The 24,076-nt window shown below is 37.0% G+C and overlaps 1 protein-coding gene across 1 annotated transcript in view; it reads right to left on the bottom strand.

Annotated features, from left to right (window-relative positions):
- The window catches only part of TTLL7 (tubulin tyrosine ligase like 7), a 138,846-nt gene that overhangs the window by 28,730 nt on the left and 86,040 nt on the right, over positions 1-24,076 (bottom strand). The window contains exons 14-18 of the mRNA XM_045835619.1: positions 22,362-22,448; positions 18,868-19,066; positions 15,216-15,421; positions 13,843-13,977; positions 11,955-12,035 (exon numbers count right to left, since the gene is read on the bottom strand). Of these exons, the coding sequence (XP_045691575.1) occupies positions 11,955-12,035; positions 13,843-13,977; positions 15,216-15,421; positions 18,868-19,066; positions 22,362-22,448 (708 nt within the window). The remainder of the gene's footprint in view (positions 1-11,954; positions 12,036-13,842; positions 13,978-15,215; positions 15,422-18,867; positions 19,067-22,361; positions 22,449-24,076) is intronic.

Genomic DNA, 24,076 nt, shown 5'->3' with positions numbered 1-24,076 from the left:
CTATCATTAAGAATTGAGGGACAGCCCTGGCTGGCATAGCTCAGTGGATTGGGCATGGGCTGCGAACCAAAGTGTCGCAGGTTCGATTCCCAGTCAGGGTACATGCCTGGGTTACAGACCATGACCCCCAGCAACCCCACATGGATGTTTCTCTCTCTCTCTCTTTCTCCCTCCCTTCCCTCTTTAAAAATAAATAAAATCTTAAAAAAAAAAAAAGAATTGAGGGACAGATAAAGAGCTTCCCAGATAAGAAAAAAAAATAAAGGAGTTCATCATCGCCAAAATGTTAGATGAAAATTTAAAGAGACTTATTTAAGAAAAACATCAAAATTATGAACAATAAAATGGCAATAAATACATATCTATCAATAATTGAATCTGAAAAAACAAACTAAGCAAACAAGAACAGGGACAGAATCATGGATACGGAGAGCATTTTGATGGTTGCCTGATGGCAGGGAAAAAGGGGGGAATGGAGGAATAGGTGAAGGGGTGAGGAGATTAAGAAATACAAATAGGCAGTTACAGAACAGTCATGGGGATCTAAGGTACAGTGTAGGAAATGGAGAAGCTAAAGAACTTATATGCATGGTCCATGGACATGAACAAAAGCTTGGGGATGGCCTTAGGGAGTGGATGTGCTTGCTAGAGGGAGGCAAAGGGAGAAAAATTAGGACAATTGTAATACCATAATCAATAAAATATAATTTAAAAAAACTAAGACCATATTATCATTTCATGTCCATTTAACTGAAAAAATTTAAAAGTCTGACAATACTAAGTGCTGGAGAGATATTCATTTTCAGGGTCTCTTAGACATTGTTGGTGGGAATACAAATTGCAGTGGCTTCAGAAAATGTCTTGGCATTATCTCCTAAAGTTGAAACTTTGTACATCCTTAGACCCAACAATTTTATTCCTAAGAGAACTATCTCACAGGTTAAGAACAGTAGGCATATACAGAAATTTTCAAACAGCTGTTCATGATAGCAACAACCCAACTCTCCATCAATGGAAGAATGAATAAATAAAAAGTGGTATACTCATAGCTTTGGACTATTATAAAGTAGTGAAAATGAATGAAATACAATAACACAGCATGTCTTACTGACATAATGGTAAGTTAAAAAAATACAAGGGGAACCCCAAAAAGCCCAGAATTTATTTTTTTAATTTTGTATTTATTTTTACATGTTTAAACTTCAGTCATCTTAAAGTACTCTCCATTTGATGTAATACACCTTATCAATACATTTTTAAACTGTTCAGTGTTTGAACTGCTCAAAAAGTTTTTGATGCCTTTTAGTTCTTCTGCCACTTTTTGTTTCACCTCTTCCACATTGGCAAAATGTTTCCCTTTGAGGACTTTTTCATTCAGGGAAACAAAAAAAAGTCACTCAGGGTAAGATTGGGTGAATAGGGAAGGTAACATACAGGCATCAGGCTATTTTTTGTCAAAAACTGCTGAACACGCAGCATAGTATGGGCAGGTGCACTCATAAATTACCCATCATGAAATAGGCAAATGCATTGAAAGAATCTTCCAAAAAAATTCACTGAATCCAAATGCAGCCTCTCACAACAATACCAGCTGGTACCCAGATATAGATGGGTTCCTAGAACACTCACCTAGCAGAGGAAGCCTGTGCTACAAGGGGCCCACCTTCCAGAAGATAGTTCTAGTATTCTGGGGGGCCTCTGTCATACAAACAAGGGATTACTTTCAGTAGGAAACTCTTTAGAGAAAGTAAAAACAACTAAATTTGGCAATACACACATAGGTATAATAAGAACATATAAAGAAAGCAAGCAAGGGACTGGTAAATAGTTAACTCCGGAAACTGGCTAACTGAGAAGTGGGGAGTCTGGGAGATGCAGAGGAGTCACCTGGTTAATTACAGGCTTTTGCCAAGATCCTATCTTTTGTTTTGGTTGTTGGATTCATAAACAGTATATATAGCATTAAAAACGCTAAATAAAAGGAGGCCCTATACAAACAAATAATGAGAGAATCTCATGAAACAAGAACTACTAATTCAGGACAAAAATTAAAGGTACTGAATAATTTGCAAGCCCCCAAAAGTTACTTTGTCTGACTCACATGTATTTAATATTTATGCAATGCTGATATTTCCAACAATTCTTTAGAAAAATAAGTACTAACAAGTATAATTATTCTAATTTCAGTTCACCAAAGAACCTTTTTTACTTTTTATTTCATTTATCTAACTAAAGGAACTCCTTATAAATATTAAGAGTAAAAGGTAAAAAGAGAAAGGACTTGCAAACCTAAACACTGAGTGAAGATATGATTTATACACAGGCATAAATGTATGGGCAAATGGAAGCTGATAAAAGAAGAATTTAATTTGCTTTTCTTTAAAAGGTGTATTTAAAGAAGTGTATTAGTTCTCTCTGATGAAGGCAAATTTAGAATAAACATCTATTTAAAATCAGTTCTTTAAAATTTTTCAAAATAGCATTTATAGAGGAATATCAACTGCAGCTTCTCACAAGGAACTGTGTGAGCAGCACCGCTCCTTCCCTTCCTGTTCCAGCTTCTTCCACGGGGAAGTGGGAACTGTATTCAAATCCTACAGCTGAACGGGAGGAGGAGGAGAGGTAATGCAAACTGTAATAAAGTGGCTGGTGAAAAACCTGTCCCAGAAAAGCATGTTATTACCAATAATGAATGCTTAATTACAAAGAGGAATTTTAAAGACTTTAATATGAATTATAACAATGCTGATATAATATGAAGATCATACATTAATTCATACTTTAAAAAAACAATTTTCTACTAAGCAATTATATGTCTGAATATAGAAAGCAGTACTTGGGACTGATGTGATATAAGATCAACACTAGTGGTAAATGGTAAATTTAAATGATTTCTCTTCTTAATTTTTCTTTCTACTGTCTATATATTAGTGAGTAATAGCGGGCCAAAAGTCATAATGCAGGAAGAATTTTAAAAGTAACGAAGATAACCAATAAATTGGTCTCAAGAATAAATGTGAATTCCATACAATGAAATTAAAAAGTATTAATGATACTGGGAATTTTAACATTATCATAATATCACACTCTATTATTAGATAATTATTCAACTTTAAAGTGATAAAGCATTTGAGATGATGGGATATTTATTCATTCATTTCTTTTAACACACTTTCTGGTAAAATGCATTATGATGTGGTGACTACAAACAACAACTTCAGGAAGAGACCAGGGAGTTAGGGGTGGGGAATGCCTCTGCTCCACTCCTGGCGTTTCCTCCACCGTGGACACAGCAAAACCCTCAGGCCTCCGGCGCCCCTCCTAGCATCTTGGCCTGAGGAGTGATTTCCCAGGTTAGTGAGACTAGCATGGACGGGGCAACCCAGGAACTTGCTCCTTTTTTAGGCCACCTCACTGAGAACATACATTCTCCCTCACGTCTCTTAAGCCTTCAGTTTAATTTTATTTTTTTATTTACTTTATTGTTGTTCAATTACAATTGTCCGCATTTTCTCCTCACCACTTCCCCCCACCCCAGCCAAACCCACCTTCAGTTTTAAAGGAGCCTCCCCTAGGGGGCAAGCTCTGGTCTGGAGCAAAGTGAACTTGGGAGACCTGTAATTGAGAGTGGATGAGGACAGGCAGCGAAGGGAGCAAGAACCCAGATCCCTCACCTCTGAGCCTTCAATTGCTCTTTCCTCTGCTTGGAACAGTTTCCCCTACCTGTTCAGCCGGTGAACTTCTGTATCTTAACCCAAACACCATTTCTTCAGGGAGACCTTTAGCTGCCACTGAACTACTGTAGGATCCCCCAATGCCCAGTTCTTTCCTATTAATAATATATCACCTTATTTTAATTTCCTGTCTAATTAATGGAAACTTATCTACATGAAGGAAGGATTTATGCCCATTCTGATAATAAACTTACCATGTTCCCCAGGTTCAAGATAGGTATAGAACTTAGTAGGTGTTTGTCTTAGTAAAATTGTTCCTTGTGAAAAAGCGAAACCTATGTAAACAAGGTGAAAATGAGAGCTAACGCTTACTGAGTGCTGACCAAGAACCAAGCACCTTCTAAGCACTTTCCCATATAGTAATCCATTTAGTCCTTAGAACAAAAACATGAGGCAGATACAGCGGCTCACAGTCCCTTTCCAAAAACCTTGAGACAGACGAGAGTAACACCTAGCTGTCTGTCAAGTCATCGTCACCCAGTGAGTTCAGGTGGGTTAGTTTTTCAGCCCAATGGTTATGAAAAAATTTTTGGTTCTGAAAACATTTTGGATCTCAATTTTATGGATGAAAACACTCAGGCATAGAGCAGATAAGTAACTTTCCCCAGATTGCACAGCTCACACACAGACAGGTGTATAGCCAGACCTGTGCTCCCAGACATGGACAAACACCTCAGAATTAACATGGCCAGTCCAGGCTAAGCCCTAGGAGAGAATCAGATTGTTTCTGCTGAGGTTCAAATTCACCTCTAGTTAAGTAATACTGGGGAAGATGGGTGGGGTCCCTATGTGTGAACAAGGCTGCTCAGGCTCTCACCCCATCAGGGCCTAGGTGTATGGACTAGTTTGCCTAAAAGACCATACAGACAGGGAGACAACTGCACCTTCAGCAAAACACCCACTAAATAATTTTAGAAAGGCAGAGAGCAGACAGGCAAGAAATCAGACTGGGATGAGGTAAATCAGTGCCAGTTCTTTTTGTAATTCTCTTTTGGATTTCTGGGTGCTTCGGGGTTAGAAGAAAATGGGTGGAAGATAAACAATTTGTGAAACACAAAAACAAATGGTCAGCAAGGTGCCCTTTGTGTGTACCAGTGGATTCAAGTGAGGCAAGCTTACAGAATACGGGCACCCACTTCCCAACATTGGGACTTTTAAAAGTACCCCCCAATCCAACATGAAGCCCTCCAGAGGAAAAAAATAAATGGAAGATTCACTTAATCAAAACATTAATAAAATGAAAAGATTTGTCTTTTCCATATGAAACATAGCACATTTGAAGTCATAAAGCACAAAAACTGATATTTTTGCAAGAACACACAGATGTTGAATGACAAACTGCTCCATATGGCTGAACAGTTGGTCCTAAATTAAAATAATGGCATGAGGTGAGGGAGGTTTAGAAATAACATTAAAGGGACTACATGCCGTAGTAATGATGCACACGGCAGCCGTGGCTACAGGGTAAAGGCGTCTTTGCTGATGCAGAGCAAGCAGCTCTGTATAGCATCTATGTCAGCGTAAATAAAAAGAGAGATGGAAAATAATAACACTAAAATGCATGCAAAAGCAACTACAGTAGGTATTTTTTCTAAATGACTATTTAGAGAAAAAATACTTGATAAACAAGGATATCTTAGAACCCTAAAATAAATGCAAACCTTAATATCACTACTTATCTCTCTTCATCCTCCAATCTTAGTTTATGCCTAGAGAACAAACTTTTCAGCAAATTTGGCATTCCTCACAAACCAAAAACACTGTAATATTTTTATACTTCATATGTTCCTTACAAACTATATAAAGCAACTGCATTCTTGGCAGAAAGCTAAATCATGCCAGTGTGATGTTACCACAACATGACATTCAATAAGATTAGCTGTTTCCTTTACACCTGAAGGAGATTCTTTTCAGTCTTTAATTTCTACATCCTTGACCTTTAACTTTTACATCCATTATGGAAAATCTAAAATAAGGCATGTGTGTATGGCATTCTTATCTTAGAGTTTTACAACATTCTAATGAGCAACCAGCAAATGCTTTGCTCCTGGAGATACATATTTCAACAATGGTCACTAAGTGGAATTATGAGATTTAGATGAGTCTTGTACATTCCACACCTTGCATAGTGCTCAGGACATGATAGTCCTTCAATTAATATTGTTCAATGCATGGTTGAATAAGCAAATAAATAAATGAAGAAACAACTCTCCAAATCCCCAATAGTGCCTATCACAGCCTATGTACAAAGCTGGCAACCAATAAATGTTTGTCAAATTAAATCACACCCCATGCAGCCCTTGCGGCAGCCAAGAAGACATGCCATTTGAACTGAACTATTTCTAAGGGTGCAGTTAACAGACAGCTTCTCCATCCAGGATCGCTGCAACACTCAAGCCAAGCCTATGCTCTCCCCAAACTGCCCCTGGCCAAGGACCGACCATGGCTGGATACTAGAGAGGGACCATTTACGCCCAGTTCAATCTCCCTAGAAGCAGTCTTTGTTCTGGGCTCCCCATCAGCTGGACGGGGCTTTCTCCGAACTTCATTGAAGTCTGAGGTTCTTCCTCCTCACTCCTGCTGCGTTTCACTCACAGGTGTCAGACCTCATTGCGGTCTAGAGGCTCTTCCTGCCTACTCATACTCTCCTGTCCCTTAGTCTTTCTCAAGTGTTTTCTCTTAAAAATCTCTTTCCCTGCTAATTCGGTCTCAAGTCTGCTGAACTCACACAGCCTCCTGATGATTATTGACTATTATCACAGCCAAAAGAAGGATAGATCCATTTAATCCACATCTAAATGTAAACTAGTTAAGTCCTTAGCCTTGTGAATAGGCAACTTTTTATAATAATCTAATTCTACACTCCACAGCTGACCCACATTTTTGTAGGTTTCTTTTTGTTTTCCTGGGTGTGGTTTCTAGCTTTATAAAGCAATAGCACAGGTTTCAACAGATAGTCAAATGGTCAATATGTTACAACCCAAGAGCCAATTTTTATACATCATTTCTATGCATTCTACCCAAAATAATTCCACATATGAAGAATTCTTAGTATAATAAAGTACATGAGAGAAACAGCTTGGTATTACGATCCTTAGTAGAAAAGAAAAAAATCAGGCTGCATTTTACAACTTTTAAGGCCATAGCCCCTTCCCAAACATCTCCCTTCCTCACAAGACCCCTCCCACACTTCATGTTCTGAATCTCAGGGAAGTTCTGAGCAGTTACCTGCCCCAAGTCAAGGGCAGAGACAGTATTGGGCCCAAGTCCACAGGGCTGCACGTCCAGTGCCTCTTTCCATGATCTATTATCAACATGTAATATCAACATCTATAGCTTTAAAAGTTTTTTTAATAAGCTTTCCAACTCATTAGCTCTCTTGTCAAAATAAATATTTCAGTCAGTCAATCTCTGAGAAAAGTTATTTTTATATATTCTTATATGTTTTACATATATTTATAATATATATTATGTTATATATTTATATGTATTATATATAAATGAAATCAGCTAAGCACATGTTTGTCCCAATGATTACTTCCATCCTATATCTCTGTGAATTGTAAATATTTCACTTAATTCTAATGCTATTGATTAAATGGACAAAACATTAAAAAAATCTCAAATTACAAAAATCTTTATTTATGTTAAAGCTCAATACCTCCATTGCTGGCTTGCTCAATGACTAGCATTCACGCTCTGTACATTTGTTATGCTTGTTTTTATGGATTAGCATGAAAAGAGGCCATAAATTCAGAGAGGTTAACATCACAAAAATGTAAAGCTTTACAAAAATGTGTTTCCTTATTATCCAAATATTACTCCCGGGTGTGAGCATGTAAGTTACCCTCTGGCAAGAGGGATAATGTCGTCACAGGACTAACACTGCAGGAAGATGCCCTCTGCTCCTTCTCCCAGGAGCGCCCTGCTCTTTGCTTTATGTTTGAGGAATTAGAGTCTGTTTTGGAAAAAAAGCCTCTTAATGAACAAAACGGTTGAGAAAAGAAAAAGACACACATGGTCATGACCAGAGCAAGACAAACGGCTACGAGTTCGCTGCACAAGCGTGGACAGCGGGCCCCCTGCTCAGCGAGGCCTGGGCCCAGCGTCCCTCTGCCACCTCTCGGGGCCACCGGGAAAGTAGGCGGTTTTGCACAATAAACTTGCTCTGCTTTTGATCATCCCTTACTTACCTCGAGAGTCAAAATTCAAGCTATGAATTCTTTTGCCCAAAATATATTTGTCTTTTAATTAATTACCTGTGTAGAAGAATAACTGTAACTCTTTGGAAAAGTGCAAACTATAGGACTTAAACATGCTCTCTGTTGGGGATGAGGTATATTACTACTTTTTATAAGCACAAAGCAAATACAGCACCTTTGACTTAGGTGAAAACAGAAGAAAACAAAGCAGCTCAAAGAAAGGGTTACTAGGCACACAAACTGTAATAAAAACCATGGTTCTCACATTAGTGCTTCCACTCACTCTACATAACAGTGCCGGTAAATACAGAGATGTGGCCACACATCTGAGAACTAGAGGAAAGGATTACACGGAGACAACTCACTCCAATTATTTTTAGAGTTAATACTCACAGGGGAAGTAGAAATACTGGCATAAGTACTTGCCAGTAGTTTATATGCAAGCATTTATTTTTACTCAAAATTTATAAACCCAATTAAGCATGACAACTCTAAACATGAAAGCTGTCTTCCAATTCACAAATACTATTGTTTTCACACACATCATTTAATCATTCCATACAGTGGTTATCAGAAGTTCTCATAGCATGTTAAAAAGCAGAACAGCATTGTCTTAATTTGTTGTTGCTCTTCAAATAAACACACATCACTCAAAAAAAAAGGGTACAGAAGGACGTCAGCTTGCTATTGACAGAGTTCATCAAAGTGCCTAGAAATGAATCAAATTAACAGATGCTGATGAAAAGGCTTTCACAGGTGAGGTGACTACAAAATAAGACACACCCCCTAGCTTTTAAAAAGGCAGAAAAAATTAATAGAGAAGCCTCTCACGGCAGATCGTAAGCACAGCCAAGCACAATGAAGATTTACAACAGGGACAGATAATAGTTGATAAGGGCGGGGAGGAAGGACAGGCTTCAGAGACACACTGGTCTCCCTGTCATTATCCCATTTTTAAAAAGATTGTTTTAACTTGAAAAATATATAGAAACATACAAAAGCAAAAAAAAACTGACACAAAATGTCACCACTTTCCCTCCCCTGTCTCAGTAAGTCTACCTCCAGAAATGCGTTGGCTTAACATTTTTGGTATCTTGTTTTTCAAAAATTGTAATACTAGATATATATTTTTAAAATATCATAGAATGTAGGTTGATTAAAATGGGAAAATACATATTACATAACTTGTTTAATTTCCTACCTTGATACCTTTTCAGTATGCTACAAGGAAGAGGAAAAGCTGACAGAGGAGCTCCCCTTCGAGATGCCCAAGGCAATGCAGCCCTGACTGGACATTCCTACAAACCCTCCGGTGGAACTTCTCAGCAGGAAGATAACCAAGAAACATCTTGTTTAAAGGCATATCTACAAGGTCACCAGGGTCTGTCTACATCTGCAGTTAAATGCAGTAGCCACTAGACACATTTGGCTATTTAAATTTAAATTAATTGCAATTGAAAGTTCAGCTCTTGGTCACAATGGCCACACTCCAAGTGCTCACCACTGCAGGCACAGAAGGCCAGCGACTGATGCACTGTGCTTCACAGACACAGAACATCCCCGTCTTTGTAGAAAGTTCTGTGGGATGACACTCACAGTACAGAAACCTGGCATTTTAACTTCATTTGGGCAGAGAGTAGAAGTCAGTCACCAAGACTATATGGGTGACTACTGGAGAATAAAAGTTAAGGCCACCCAAGTCTGGAAGGCCCCCCTCTCTGCCAATGGGAGCTACACAGTTGGCACTTGTCATTCTGAACACAGACTATTGCCAGGTATTAAAGAGAGACACCTGAGGGTGGATGGATACAGCCCCCAGCAACCATGCACTGGGTGGAGGCTTACAGCTTGTATCCTTCACCCATAATTAGCTCATTTGGCTAATTTTACCAATACATGTTCGTTTCGTATGGCATGAGTCATAATGTTGTGATGTACCTCAGGTTAAGATCTATCATTCCAGAATAGTATTTGATTTAATGCATCTGAATCATATGGATGTACTATAATTTATTTAAACTTAAATCTATTAATAGACCTTTAGGCTGCTTCAAATATTACACTTTCACAAACACCACTGCAATGAATGTTCACATACAATCTTTTATACATTCAACTGTTATTCTGGAAGTGGTTTTGCTGAGTCATAAGGTTATGGACACTTGTAATTTTAATAGATACTGCAAATTACCATTCTAAAGAGTTGTACCAATGTATTCTCCTTCAAACTGTATAGTGAAGAGCCTTTTTTCCATACTATTTCCATGACTGGATATTACCTATCTTATTAATTTTTGCTAATATGATGGTTTTTACTTGCTTTTCCTTCATTATCAGTGAGGCCAAGGATCTATTGTACATTAATTACCTATCAGCAGATAACTGTCTTTTCATAGTCTTTTTGTACACTTGCCACTTTATTTATTAATATTTATAGAATAGTTGGTCTTCTGTTGATCGCTTCGTAGGAGGGGCTGGTTTTACTGGGGGTCGTGTTTCTGCGCTGCAGTGCCCAACCACCTCGCCTCACTGCGCCCTCCTCACTGCTCCTGCCTTCTACCTTGGGTTAAGACATCTTTTGCCATCTGTTAAGTTTTCATGTAATTAAATCTGTTGGTCTTTTTTAAAAGACTTCTGGGTTTTAGGCCTTTCTTAAAAAGTTGTTTCCCATTCTAAGCTTATAAATACAACCTTCTACATTTTCTTTCAAACTTCTAGTATTTTCTTTTTTAGAAGTAAAATTGTAGTCTATCTGAAATTTATTTTCGTATATGGTAAGAGAAAAAGACACCAACTTAATTTTCTTACAAGTAGGTAGTCAACTGTTTCAGTATCATTTAGGGGGAAAATTACCTTTTCTGCACTGATTTGAAATGTTACATTTATCATGTGTTACTATCTTATAAATATTTTTATCCTTTTTCTGAACTATCTGTTGTATTTCAATTTGCAACTTATCTACATTATTCTAACTTGTAGATGACAAAAAGTACATGAAGTTGAGGAAACTCAGGATAGTTATTCTAATAAAAGGTCTATATTTTAATCAATCAAGGCCATTTTTGACTTGGCATAAATGTACCAGGGTTTATAATGTGTTTCGCCATCTACTTCTGTTACCAGCTGTGCTCTGCCCTCCTCCACAGAGCACAGTATTCAGCACAGGGCACAACACCAACTAATTATTTGCTGAACATGTTAATATGCAATAGTGAACTTAGTTTACTCAGATGAAAGTATATAAATTAAAGTAATCACTGGATTAGTGTGAACTTTCAGCTCATTAGAAATAAACCGTAGAAATAATAGCTTACATTACTGAAGGAATACAGCACCTTCACCAAAATGACTAAAATAGTATCTCTTCCCCAAAATAATGTTGCAGTGCATTTGATGGGCCCCTGGGGCTGCTGGCCACTCTCCTCTCCTACTCCCCAAAACAGCAATTGCAAACCTTCCACTGTCTCCTCAAACCTTCGAAATCCCCTCCCCATCGAGAAAGAAAACCACATCTCCCGCCACACAGACTGGCCTCTGCATTCCCTCCTATTAGAGTAAACGCTCCTGGATAGGAAGAACCTTCCCACCTTACTTACTCGGGGGCTTTCTATCACCTCTCTTTCCTCTCTTCTAGATCATTTTCATTACCACACAAACTGCAAATCCCTTCATCTTGAAAAATAACTTGTCATTAACCCATATCCCTTTCCCCTCAACAGCAAAATTCCTTATGAAAAAAATGCTGGTACAAGCTATGTTTTCTTCCTCTCTACCTTTCACTCTAGAACCTGCTCCATTCAAGTTTTTGTGAGCTCTATGAGACCATGGGTTTTATTAATTCACTTTTTATGCTCAGAACCTAGAACAGTGCCTGAAACATAGTAGGTATACAATAAGTAGTTATTGAAGAAGTAAGTAAACCAAAAAATGTGTATATAGTTTGACTAGGAATGTAGCTTAATGATCCCAACTTAAGACATCATCTAAAAGGGAAAACTTGTTTTGGGGCATTACTCACTTTTCGCTGTCTTACAGAGTCCAATTTTATGAGCCAATATGAAGCCACCTTTGTTTTATGATGCTTCCAGTTACCAATGATCTGTTGTGGGGGAGAAACATTAAGAAATATAGCCTAGAATTTTCCTCAAAAGTAACAAACAAAAGTAAATAAATGGGCTGAAACCAATTTTAGGTAATGAAACCAATTTTAGGTAATGAAATGAAAGCACTATAATATTACTTGTAATGAAGAATGTCTACTTTCATAAAAAGACAGGTGCAAAGATTTCTAACATAAGGTTAATAAGCCATCTGAACCAAAAGCTTTAGATTCTTGCTGTAAAAAATACACAATCCCTAGTGAATGAAAGTCAAATGTCTTCAGGCGCATAAGGTTTGCAAAGAAGCCCAAGACACAGATTTCCCACTTTAATTCCAAAATCTATATTTACCACATCACCCATAATAACAGAATATTGAATAATACAGAAGGCAGCCAGTATATATTATCTCTTTGTTTTTGTCAAATCTGCAAAATTTCTTAATGTATATTCTAGTAATATATACTGTAGTAAACAGATTAAAATATTTACTGCATATAGTGAATATATAGTAAACAATCTAATAACTGATATAACTATTATTTAAGTCTATAAATGAACATATAAGTCTATTTATAAGTTTATAAATAAACATATAAGTCTATATGGTTTTTTTGTAGAATTAGCCACAAATATTAGTTCTCTCCGATTGTCAAATTTTTCTTCCACCTGATTCAAAATGTGGTACCTTACTAATATCACTAAAAAACATAAGTAAAATGTCTGGTACAAAGTTATTGGCTGTATTTAGAAAATATCTTGATTAGATAAGACAATGTAAGTAAATAAAATATCTAGCATAATGTATTACAACTAATGTTCATTTTTCTTCCTCTCCTTTGACATAACAAATAGCAGGTCATGTGTAAAAAGATGCTCTTTTCACTTTTTAAAAAGTACATAATAACAAAATGCACAACATTTGGGAGCTTTGGTTGCAACTATGTCATGATTGCAAAATAGAAATTACCATTATTGATTTTTTAAATTAAGAAAGTCATTTTATTATTATTCGTTTGGTCTCTTTCTAGACAGTTGCTTTAGACAAAAACAATGCTAAAAAAGAAAAAAAGGCAAGTGCATAGCTGTGGTTTTTATCCTACAACTGGCCACAAGATGGTGCCTTCTCCTCCAGAAAAAAATAATACTAAGGAAACCAGAAAACAAAGTTCTATTACTGAGGAATTATCTAGGAACGACAATTGGAAAAGGATATTTGAGTGAAGAGACAGAACTTTAAATTAAGAAATATCCTTTCACAGGAAATATTTAGATAACTTGGCCCTTCTTTCTAATTAGGAAAAGTCGTTGACTTTAATATGAATTTTAGGACTCTGCCATTTTCGAATGTTCCACTGGGTGGCGCAAATGTGTGCATAACAAGAAAAACACACTGCACAAGCCATTTCAAAATTTGACCAAAAGCACTCAGGATGCCACATCTCATTCCATATGAGGCCTTTCTAAATCTTGATAGAAGCAGCTTTCACTTGACATTTCTTTAATCATTAAGAACAACAACTGAATAACACGAATTTTCACTTGATGAAGCAGTTGCACCATTAAAATGGAGCGAAGCACTGAAAGATATTTTGCATTGCTAATTATAAATGTGTTCTCACTGCTCATGAATCATAACAATTAAAATAGTCACTTATGTTCTAAAGCTTGTGGAAGTTGAAAAGAACATCAATTAAGTTTACTATGTCACTGAGAATAATGCTATTGGGAAATAAACTTTAATATTCTACGATTAAAAGATATGAGCTCCTTGGAATTTTATATATTGATACATCAAATACTCACATCTTCTACCAGAATTAATGTTTCTGCATCTGACTTTCCTGGAAACCGGATCTTCATGTCCTTGAGAACAAACAAGGTCTGACTTGTTAGATCGTCTTCTTGCTCTTTTGTTCTCAGTCGCCGCAAAGACCTGCTCTTAAATTTGAAAGAATACAGATATTTGAAGGGGGTCTTATTTCATTGTGCCACTATAATCTGAAAGACATTTCGAGGTGAAAATAGTGCACTTTTAATTGTGGGGGCAATGAAAAAGGAAGACAAAAATTCTTCCATTTATTCTTAGAATTGAACTCTTAGGAATAAATGGATATGATTTCCCAAGACTGCCTTTCCCACTTCTGCACAGTTGTATTTCAGTTAGCTCACAATACTAAAAAACAAGAGATGAGTAGTCAAAAATGACTTCATGGTCAAAAGTTTCACTTGCCACACATACCTTAGGCAATTTTGTTTTTTTGTTTTTAGAGAGAGGAGAAAGGAGGAAGAGAGGGAGAGAAACATCGATGTGAGAAACATCAATCACAGTGATCAGCTGCCTCTCGTGTGTCCCCAGTCAGTGACAAAGCCCGAGACCTAGGCATGTGCCCCAACTGGGAATCAAATTAGTGACCCTTGGCTCTGAGGTACAATACCAAACCAGCTAAGCCACACTGGGTCAGAGATCCTTAGGCAATTCTTGATTATGAAAAAAAATAATTGTTAACATGTGAGACTCATTCATTTCTATTTTTCAGACTCTTCAATTTGGAAACGTCATCCACATTATATAAACAAATTAAATAAATTCCTGGTCTTTGTGAAGGCATTTGGAGTTATCTATTTCAGTGTCTACAAGTAAGTCAGAGAGCAAAATAAATTCGCTGACTTCCTCAAAACTGAATCTCTAGAATTCATACTAAGGGGGAAATATTATGTTAATTTAATACACAGAAAACAAACATAATGTATTTCAGTACTCTAAGGATGATTTATCAATGGTTTATTTTTTAACTTATTAACCAAGAGTTCCATTAAAGAAAATTTGCCATATAAGAAATTTCCCCAAATTTACAAATATACTGCACAATATACTGCAAAATCACATATTTCCTCTAATGATCTTCAACAACATTATCCTACTCCATAAGAAAATGGAAAATAAAATGCTATTCTCAGTGTCCATCCTAGAGCCTGTGATAGACTCGTCTGCCTTCTAAGAGTTCATACTAAATTACAGACTAAGATCAATGGAACAATCCAAACTCCAGGAGATCGTGAGGTGAATGACAGGAAGGACCTGAGGATCTGTCTTCCTCCCAGCTGATCCCTTTGCCACCTAAATCCTCAGTACAGTGCTTCCTGTAACCTCAAAAGGAGCAAAGTAGATGACTTACCATCTGAGAGTTGGTAGAGCTGGCATCATTACTCTGAGGCACTTGCCTCACGTAGGAGGAAGCACGGTTCAAGGAGTGTGACCGAGAGGCTGAAGTTGGCCGGGATGCTGGCATCATTTGTTGAGCAGAAAGGGGCCGGATATCTGCACTAGAAGGTGACTGAGAAGAGATGGACCGAGGGCAACTGAATGAACGCCTTATGGAGCCTATCAGTGGTGGAAAAGAGGGACAGTTAATAGAAGTTTCCCATCATATTTGGTCTACATAAACTAGCAGACCACATGGTAGAAGCATGGTGATAAATGTGAATGTGGTGCAGAACCCCTGTCATGTATGAAGAATGGTTATCACGAGAATAATATTAACAATGCTTTAATTTTCTGTTCTCAAAACATGACATAGAAGAACCAGAAGAGAGGAAAATTAACATTTATGGAGCAACTTCTACAAGCTAGGCATCCTGCTAGGTGCCACCTATACTTATATCTTAGTCCTTCTCATAGAAACCCTCTGAGGTGGGACTCTCCATCACCTGGAAGCTCAGGAAAAGAACTTTCTCAAGGTCACATGACAAGAGAGTGTGCCAAGCTCAGGTTTTAATCCTGAGCTATATTAATGCCAGTGTCTCCCTCTTCCTAGAAAACACTATCCACCATCCTTAGATTAGACTGGTCATTCATTAGATTCTGTACATCAATTATAAACAATATTTTCCAGCAGGAGCCATAGGAAGGGATGGACAGCAGTCTAGAGAATGGCCACAGTAAATAGACGAGTTATAGACTTTTGGGCTCTTGAGGAAAAAAAAAAGCAGAATAAAAGCATAGAGATTATCTTAACGGAGTTTAAATATATAATTATTACAAGAGTGGTACTAGATAGCCTTCTTATTCACATGACAGACAGAATTTAAATTCCCACAATGATGGTTTAAGAAAATGAATCTGGAATTAAAGGGTTGCTATCAGAACAAACAAGTAGGGAAAACCATAGAGTATCTTCCCCAATGTATATTGAGAAAATTTAAAAGAGAGAGCCAACTATCCCAGGGAAATTTTATTTCTGACACAGGAAAACAGAACATCATTCAATATTATCAATAATTTACATACATATTTTAGTTCACATATTTTATATACCTTCTGTTCTATATACTCTCTTTGCTTTATAAATGTATCAATCTTCATTGGTTAAATAATTTAATAAAACTCACATAAAGGCAGGTTGAATAGCCAAATATTTCTCTTCATTAGCTGTTGAAAAAAGTTTAAACCTTTTTAAAGGCAGTAGATATATAAACCTTATATTTAGGGAAACACTTGTAAATGATATTTTGAATAGATAATAAGCCTAATATTCCTCACTTAGTTCTAAAGAGTACAAAAAAAGTATACTCAGGCAAGCTATAACATATGTTTAAAAGACACTTCCATTTGTTCAAACTAGTAACTTCCATCTCAATCTGAAAATCACAAAAACAGTGCTTCTAGAGAAGGTCTGTGTGGGCACACACCACTGGTCAGTCTTCTACTAGGCAAGTTCCCCCAAAGCATGTGCTACAACCTGTACCTGGGTCTCTCTCTTAAGGCCTAGGGTGTTGGTTTAGACATTTATATGATCATAGGTACAGAAGGAAAATATCCTTTCTCTTGAATGACCAAGATTCGCATTTTCCCCCTGCATACAATGAAAATTCAGACAGAGTAATTAAGTAGTTAGACATGCCAATGATATTTAGGTCAATTAACAAAAAATAGTTGTAACTTGAATACACAAATTATGTGAAAAATTTCATATAGTTTTATATATGACTATCTTGTATCAAACCAAAATATATTCTTCAAAACTACAAGTATGAATTTCCTAAGTTAATAACTGTCTACAACAGAAAGTGTTACACATAATCTGGATTTTGTCCTCAGTCATTGTCATCATTTTGAACGGAAAATTCAGGGAGGGTTTGCGGCTATGCTATCACTTAGTCTAAGAGAGAATATAAAACAAAGAAATTGCCTTATTGCAATTTCTAATGACTAAAATATAATACTTAGGAAAAAAGATATGGAATCAAATTAGGGTAGCTTTAGTACACCATTTGCCCCATCTCGATTCATTCACTTATTGGTCAACAAACAAAGAACAATCTCAGAGCTACAGGAACAGGAGCAGATTTTCTTCGCCCTGCCCTGAGGGATGGGCACATTAGCCAACAGGGGTTAAAAAATCTGACAAAATCTGGGCAGAACAAGGTCAGCTTCCAAAAGAGGAACAGAGTCACACTTACACAGGCGCAGTGAAAGTACTTAAAGTGTCTTTAAGAAAACAAGGAAGAAACATAAAATAGCTATAAAATCTGGAACAGGTAATCAATAAACATACCTCAAATGAGTAAACAAATAAACAAATAAAATGGAACATGATACATTATTTTCCCTCTAAACACATAAACCCTCAAAGACAGCATCATTGGCAGATATCTTTGGGAGATAATTTAGAAGTAAATGAAAGACCATTAAAACCTTCATCTGTTAGCTCTGCATTCCTCAATGCATTTTGCCGTAAGTATGGAATGCCAGGTGTAACATACACACGCTATCAGGGAAGCTAACATATGAAGCCAGTACTGGAGATCCACAAAGTCTCACCACTGTGTTTACTACACGATGGAACTGTCCCTTTAGTGGGGCCCTGGGATAATGAAGGGCAGGCAAACAGGGAAATGAGAGACAGGACTTCAGAGTGAGTCCTGCCCTGGAGGCAGCAACAGGAAGGGGTGTCTCCTTGAGCCTGGACAAACAGTGATGCTGGACACCTGGGGCGGAAAGAATGATGGATACAGGAGTGCACATTAGGGATCAAAGAAGGAATAAAAGGAGAATGGAAGAAAAAATGTGGAAAGAAAAAAAAGGAAGCTGAAAAAGGTGGAGACAAAGAAGCTAGTTGGTTATTCTCCTAAACACGCCCAAAGCTCTGATTTTAGTACTGTCCACGATAAAAGTGAGAGGAAACAAAACTATCACACAATTGTGGGACTCGCAGATACACTCACGTCAAATACTTAGACATAGACACATTTTTAAAAAAGGCAAGAATACACAACAAAATGGGTGACAGAGAGGTAGGAAAAGCAGGAAAGGGAATGAGAGAATATATTGGCTTAAGAAAGAAGGCCATCAGCAGAATGGCCATGAATCACCTTTTATAAACCCATGTGAAAGTCTAGGGCTCACCCTGGATGGGTGGCTCAGTTGGTTGGAGCATCATCCCGGTGGACTCCCAGTTAGGACACATGGCTTGGTTGTGGGTTTGATCCTGGGTTGAGGCACATGGGGAAGGCAACCAATCAATGTTTCTCTCTCAGTAGACATACTCTCAGGTGAGGATTTAAGAAAAAGGCTAGGGCTTAACAAAAACTATGAAATATAGAAGAATGGACTATAGAGATCCTTAGGTCAGCCCTTTATGTTCTACTTGCAGACCCTGAAGGGGATTGTGGGATGTGTCCAGGTCAGGTAGGGAAGGAAATGGGATAGAATCCAGGCCCCCTCACATATGACAAGAGTTCATTTGGCCCAAGGTCTTTTTATTGAGTTCCATAACTTCAGTTCTGTATTTCTTCACATAACAACTAACTGAGAAGAAATTAACTTACTGGATGGTTGGATTAATTTGTAGTGGTTGGACTGTTTAAGATTATAAGTAACTTGCTTTTCTTGTTTCTTATTTTGGTGCTCTTCTTTTTCATTTTCATCTGATTCAGAGGAGCTGCTGCTGCTGTCATAACTGCTGTCACTACTCCAGTACTTCTGTCTTTTTATTATCTCCGAGCTCTCGGGCATGGAACACAGAGGCTAAAATACAGGAAAATGTGTTATTTTGTCAGAATTCCAAAAAAAAATCTTATTAACATGATCAGTTACAACTTTCAATTTCTCGCTTATGCAAACTGCTTTCACTGAAATCTGGAAATGCCCCAGAGTGCTGCTGCCCTGGTGCTGCTCCTGGCCCACAATGCAATCCACTAGTTTTTCTGTTCCTGCCAAAGGTCCCTTCTTAAATGATGCAGTTCAGTCACAATGAGGAAAAAACTCCCCACAGTTGTACACAAGTTTCTTGTTCTCTGTTAAATCAAACAAAAATGTCTTGATATTATTATACACAATAGAGAAATCCTTCGTCACCAGGGGATTTCCCCAAAATAGGGTCTATCCTCTCAGGTAACAGTGCAGGATGAAAGCTAAGGAGAGGAACGGCATTTCATGAAGGACCTGGCATACATAGCCAAAGTATGATCGTCTTAACATTATGGGCGTAGCAAAGGACAAAAATAAATAAATAATAACCAAAGGAGGAAAGTAGTTTAATACACTATGGTACCAACTTGTGTTTAAAAGTATGTTTTCCTTTTGATAGTGTAATAGTTACTGAGCACTAACAATGTTCACGGACCTATACATAAGAACATCTACCAGTAACACCATCACCAAACATCCTGACAATATTGAGGAATATTCTGGAGGAAGGATGTCTCTTCAGAATCTAGTGTACCCAGAAAAAACAGTGGTGCGCTCAGGCTTGCTAGTAGTGCCTTCCTTCATGTAGGCAAATGGATTTAAGGCTTTTTAAGGAGCTCAACTACATAATGACTTATCTGACCCTTTAAACAATTACAAGGGGAAACAAACAAATGTGTCATATATGCATTTGGAACTTTTTTGACCAATACACTGTTGAAGCAATAACTAATAAGAAGTCACAGCAGTATAAATTCTAAACAATGCCTCAACTACAAAATGGAATCTGTAAATTGGCATTGAGTTATGACACAGACCTACTACTTGCTTTTATGCCCAATTATATTTTATAACCCAACTGGGTCATAAATAAGAAAATATATAAATGGGATAAAGAATAATAAAACAAATACCCATGCACCTAGCACTCAGCTGGAAAAAAAAAAAACAATGTTAATACTTTCTGTGGTGTTTATTATTTTTGCAGCTAATTATGTCTTAGATTCTCAAATAAGTGAAAATTATTTCTCCTAGTGCAAGTTTCATTTAACCTTGATTATCTTCAATTATTCTTTATTCTCCTACCAGTAAAAACACTGAAGTGTCTAGAATGTGGTATCATCGCTCTAAAAGACAAAGTCTGCTCCGAAGCCTGGCTCACCCCAGACCCTCAGTCCACATAAAGTGAAAAGTGTAAAAATGTTTTTACTTCTGACTGACTATGCAGCTTTCAACCACTCTGAAATATTGCTGGCATTAATAACTACAGGAACTAACCAATTCATTTCAACAAATACATTGTTAACTCCCTTCACTTGCTTGGAATATAGTGGTTAGAAATACACAATGTGAATTCTGCCCTCCAAGAGGTCACCTTTTATATAAATAAATATTTATTATTTGCATAATAACAGGTTGCATAAATATTTGCATAATAAATCTTATTGATGAAGCAAAGAAAAACATAAGAAAATAGAAGGGCATCTCAGGACTCTGTCTTGGCCATTCTGCCATGAATACTGTGCCCCCAGGCTGTCTCACGTCTGGTTTGCTGAATTGTGATAATCAATATGTAAAACCTGGAAACTTCCCAATGTTTTTCAAAGTGAAGCAATGCTCACGAAGGTATTCACTTTTACATACTCTACAATATATTTGTTCCAAAGGAATTAGCAATGACATTTTCTGCAGTTCTTCAATACAGCAGATAAAATTCAAAAGAATAGTGTCTGACATCCAAGATCTCTGGTGTCCACCAGATACGTATCTTTCACTAGGTTCATCATGCATCATTTTATTCTCCAAGAATCTTCCACTGGAGTCATATCAAATTCTTCATGTTTCTCTAACAACCTATGCAGTGTCACAACTCCATGTCATCGCCTTTAATGTTCCCTCTACCCCAAACGTCTTTCCACCCATCTTACATGTTTGTAGCATTACTCATTTTTAAAGACCCAGTTCAAATGGCATTTATGAAGCTATCCACAGTCTACCAATCCCTTCTCCTCTATGCTGCTGTAGTACTTTCCACTCTCTTTATTGCAGTGTTTGGCACAATATACCATGGATTTTGGTTCACTTATCTGCTCTTCCACCAGCCAATTGGGCCCTTGTACACAGATTCAAGTAATAGTTTATGAGAACCTATTAAGTTCTAGATGCTGTGTTAGGTATAGCAGATATAAAGGTAAAAATATACTTTCTACCTTCAAGGAAATTACCAGCTTGTATTAAGGCAAACAAACATGCAAGCAATTACTTGTCACAACTGCTCTATAAAACAGTTATTTGTGGTACAGCAGGAGGAGGGGAAGGAAGATCTAACAAGGGAAGTGAGGATTTCACAAGGCCAGCAAGAGTTCAGCTGGATTAGGAGGGGCTCTCTAATCAACCAAGCAATGAATATGTGATTTTTTAAAATAGGCAGGGATTCCAGAGGCTTGGGGAAAGCACCAAAGGACAGCAGAGCACGATGAGCGTAAGGACATAGGCACTGCTTAGCACTGCTGCAGCGTAAAGTAAAAAGAGCACAGAGAACAAGTTTCCAAGATTTTACAAATTCATCCTTTCCCTATTCTAGCAGCAAGGGCTTTGACAGATAACCAAAGAACATATCGATGTCATCATCACAGAGCAGATGAAGGTAAAGCACCCACCTGCTCGTTTTTGCCTGCATGACAGCTTTCTCTTTATCCTAGGAACTCTATTTTAACTAACACAATTTCAATGTTGCTGGGTCAGGAAAATACGGGGTTCCTAATAAGGATCTCTATACTCATTATTTGCCTTATCTATAATGCTGCACTTCTCCGATAATTATGCGCCTAGAGATAAAAGGAAAATTTAATACTAACTATTAATAAGGGTATTAATTCTAAGTCCCTCTTGGTCCTGACTAATTAGGATTTCAGTAGCATTACAAAAAGAATCCAAAAAGTGAAGGAAACTAGCAAAACAAAAAAACAAAACTTCTAAGTGTGAGGTAACCAACTGTATCTGTCCTGGACATAGAGTCTGTACAGCTCCTTGAAAGTGATACCGGCCATTCCCGTGGTGATAAATATAAATGGAAAACCATCTGTACTTAATAGCATCTACCTTGATACTAAGAAAGGAAAAGGTACGGCACCTTTGGTCCTCGAGGCCTGGCAGTTTTGCCCATCAACTTTTCATCATCGATTTCACATTGCTCCAGAAGATCCAAGATATCTTCCTCCTTAAAAAGATGTTTAATTCAAACTGTGATCACCAATGGACCCTAGAATTTTTCTAAGTTGATTAATCTCCAGAAAAGAGTATACAAGGATTCCTAAAACTATTTAATGAAGATTGGTCAGATCGAATGAATAATAAAGGGTCATAAAAAACTCTTAAATTTTTTTCTCTAAAATCTGATAATATAATACATTGCTAAAACCATTATGCATTATTATAAACAAACATATCTTTATGTTTTAGCATACTGTTAAAATCTGAAAGTAAAGTAACTCAATAAATTAGCCTATTGAACACTTCAAAATTTCTATAAGTCACTCTAATTTTCCAGACCACAATGTCATCAATCATTTCTATATTGATCATTGCAAAGTAGTTTTGCAACTTAAGACAGAAAACTGATGACTGGTCTAATAGTTACCAATCTAATATTAGTATTTACTTAATGGGCACAATTTAATGAAACTTTAAAAATTTTAACTAGTACACAACAGTATTTTTAGAACTGTATAAAAAGTTTTCAATCTATAGGCTTAATACCTTCTCTTATCTTCTAGAATCATTTTGATGTTACAGGGAAAAGTTATAAAAACATAACACCCAATTGAATGTTGAGCAAACCAGAATAGGACTATAACAGCTATACTGAAAATTGAATAATCTATGGCTCCATTGAGCTATTTATTTAACCTATAAAAATATCTCATTTTTACTTACATGATTTATATTTCAGTATGTCTTAAAAAAGGTTTTAGAAGAAACTAGAAGCATCACTATGCAGAAATTTATAAAATAAGTTATTCATATCAATCAAAGAAGGTTTAGCTATTAAAATACCAAAAGATTTTTTCTATAGTTTGATTAAATAATAATTCCACAATGAATTCCAAGGCACAAATAGTTAAAATGAAACACATGGAGTTCTGTTTCTGTTTAGGAGAAAGTCAGTGTTTTCATTATAACAGCTAGAAAAAGACAGATAAACTAAATAATCATATTTTTAAGACATCAGAAAGCTGTGGATAAAAAGTAACATTAAAAAAAAACTAAATGCCAGAGAGGGAGAAATTCTTCCTGGGTTGTAAGAGAGGAGGGACCACTTTCTATATTGGGATCATTAGTCATGTCTGGACACAGATGGACAAAGATCAGGTCTAGAACAGGCAGAGAGTCTGCCAGGATAAAGAACCCAATGGAGTTCTCTATGGCCGTGTTGGCTAGTGTAACATCTAGAGGAGCCCCACAGAGCTGGTTCTCATCGCCTGCTGTATCTCTGTGACAGCAGTTTGAGTGCATATGAGGTGATGTAGGAGGATGGAGGCATGGATGGAAGCCAGAAATACTTCTCTGCGGTGTTACAGGTCTTAGATACCAATAGAGCATGAGGCCTATAATAAACACTGAACAGATTTCACCTCCAAGACACTTGAAACCAGAGGTAAACTAAAACTACTAAACCCAGCCTGGACCCAGTTCAACTTTTCTTATTTTAGTTTTACTTTTCAATTGAAATATACTTGATATGTAACACTGTAAATTTAAGGTGTACAGCATATTGATACATGTATATATTATAATATTGCCCTTGTAGCTATAGTTAACTCCTCTACCAAGTCCCATAATGAACAT

The sequence above is a fragment of the Phyllostomus hastatus genome, unplaced genomic scaffold (genome assembly GCF_019186645.2).
Source record: "Phyllostomus hastatus isolate PE091 unplaced genomic scaffold, TTU_PhHast_1.1 phas_contig_209, whole genome shotgun sequence".
In the NCBI taxonomy this organism is placed as follows: domain Eukaryota; kingdom Metazoa; phylum Chordata; class Mammalia; order Chiroptera; family Phyllostomidae; genus Phyllostomus; species Phyllostomus hastatus.
Note: the sequence above shows the minus strand (reverse complement) of the source record. Positions and strands in the feature narration are given on the sequence as shown.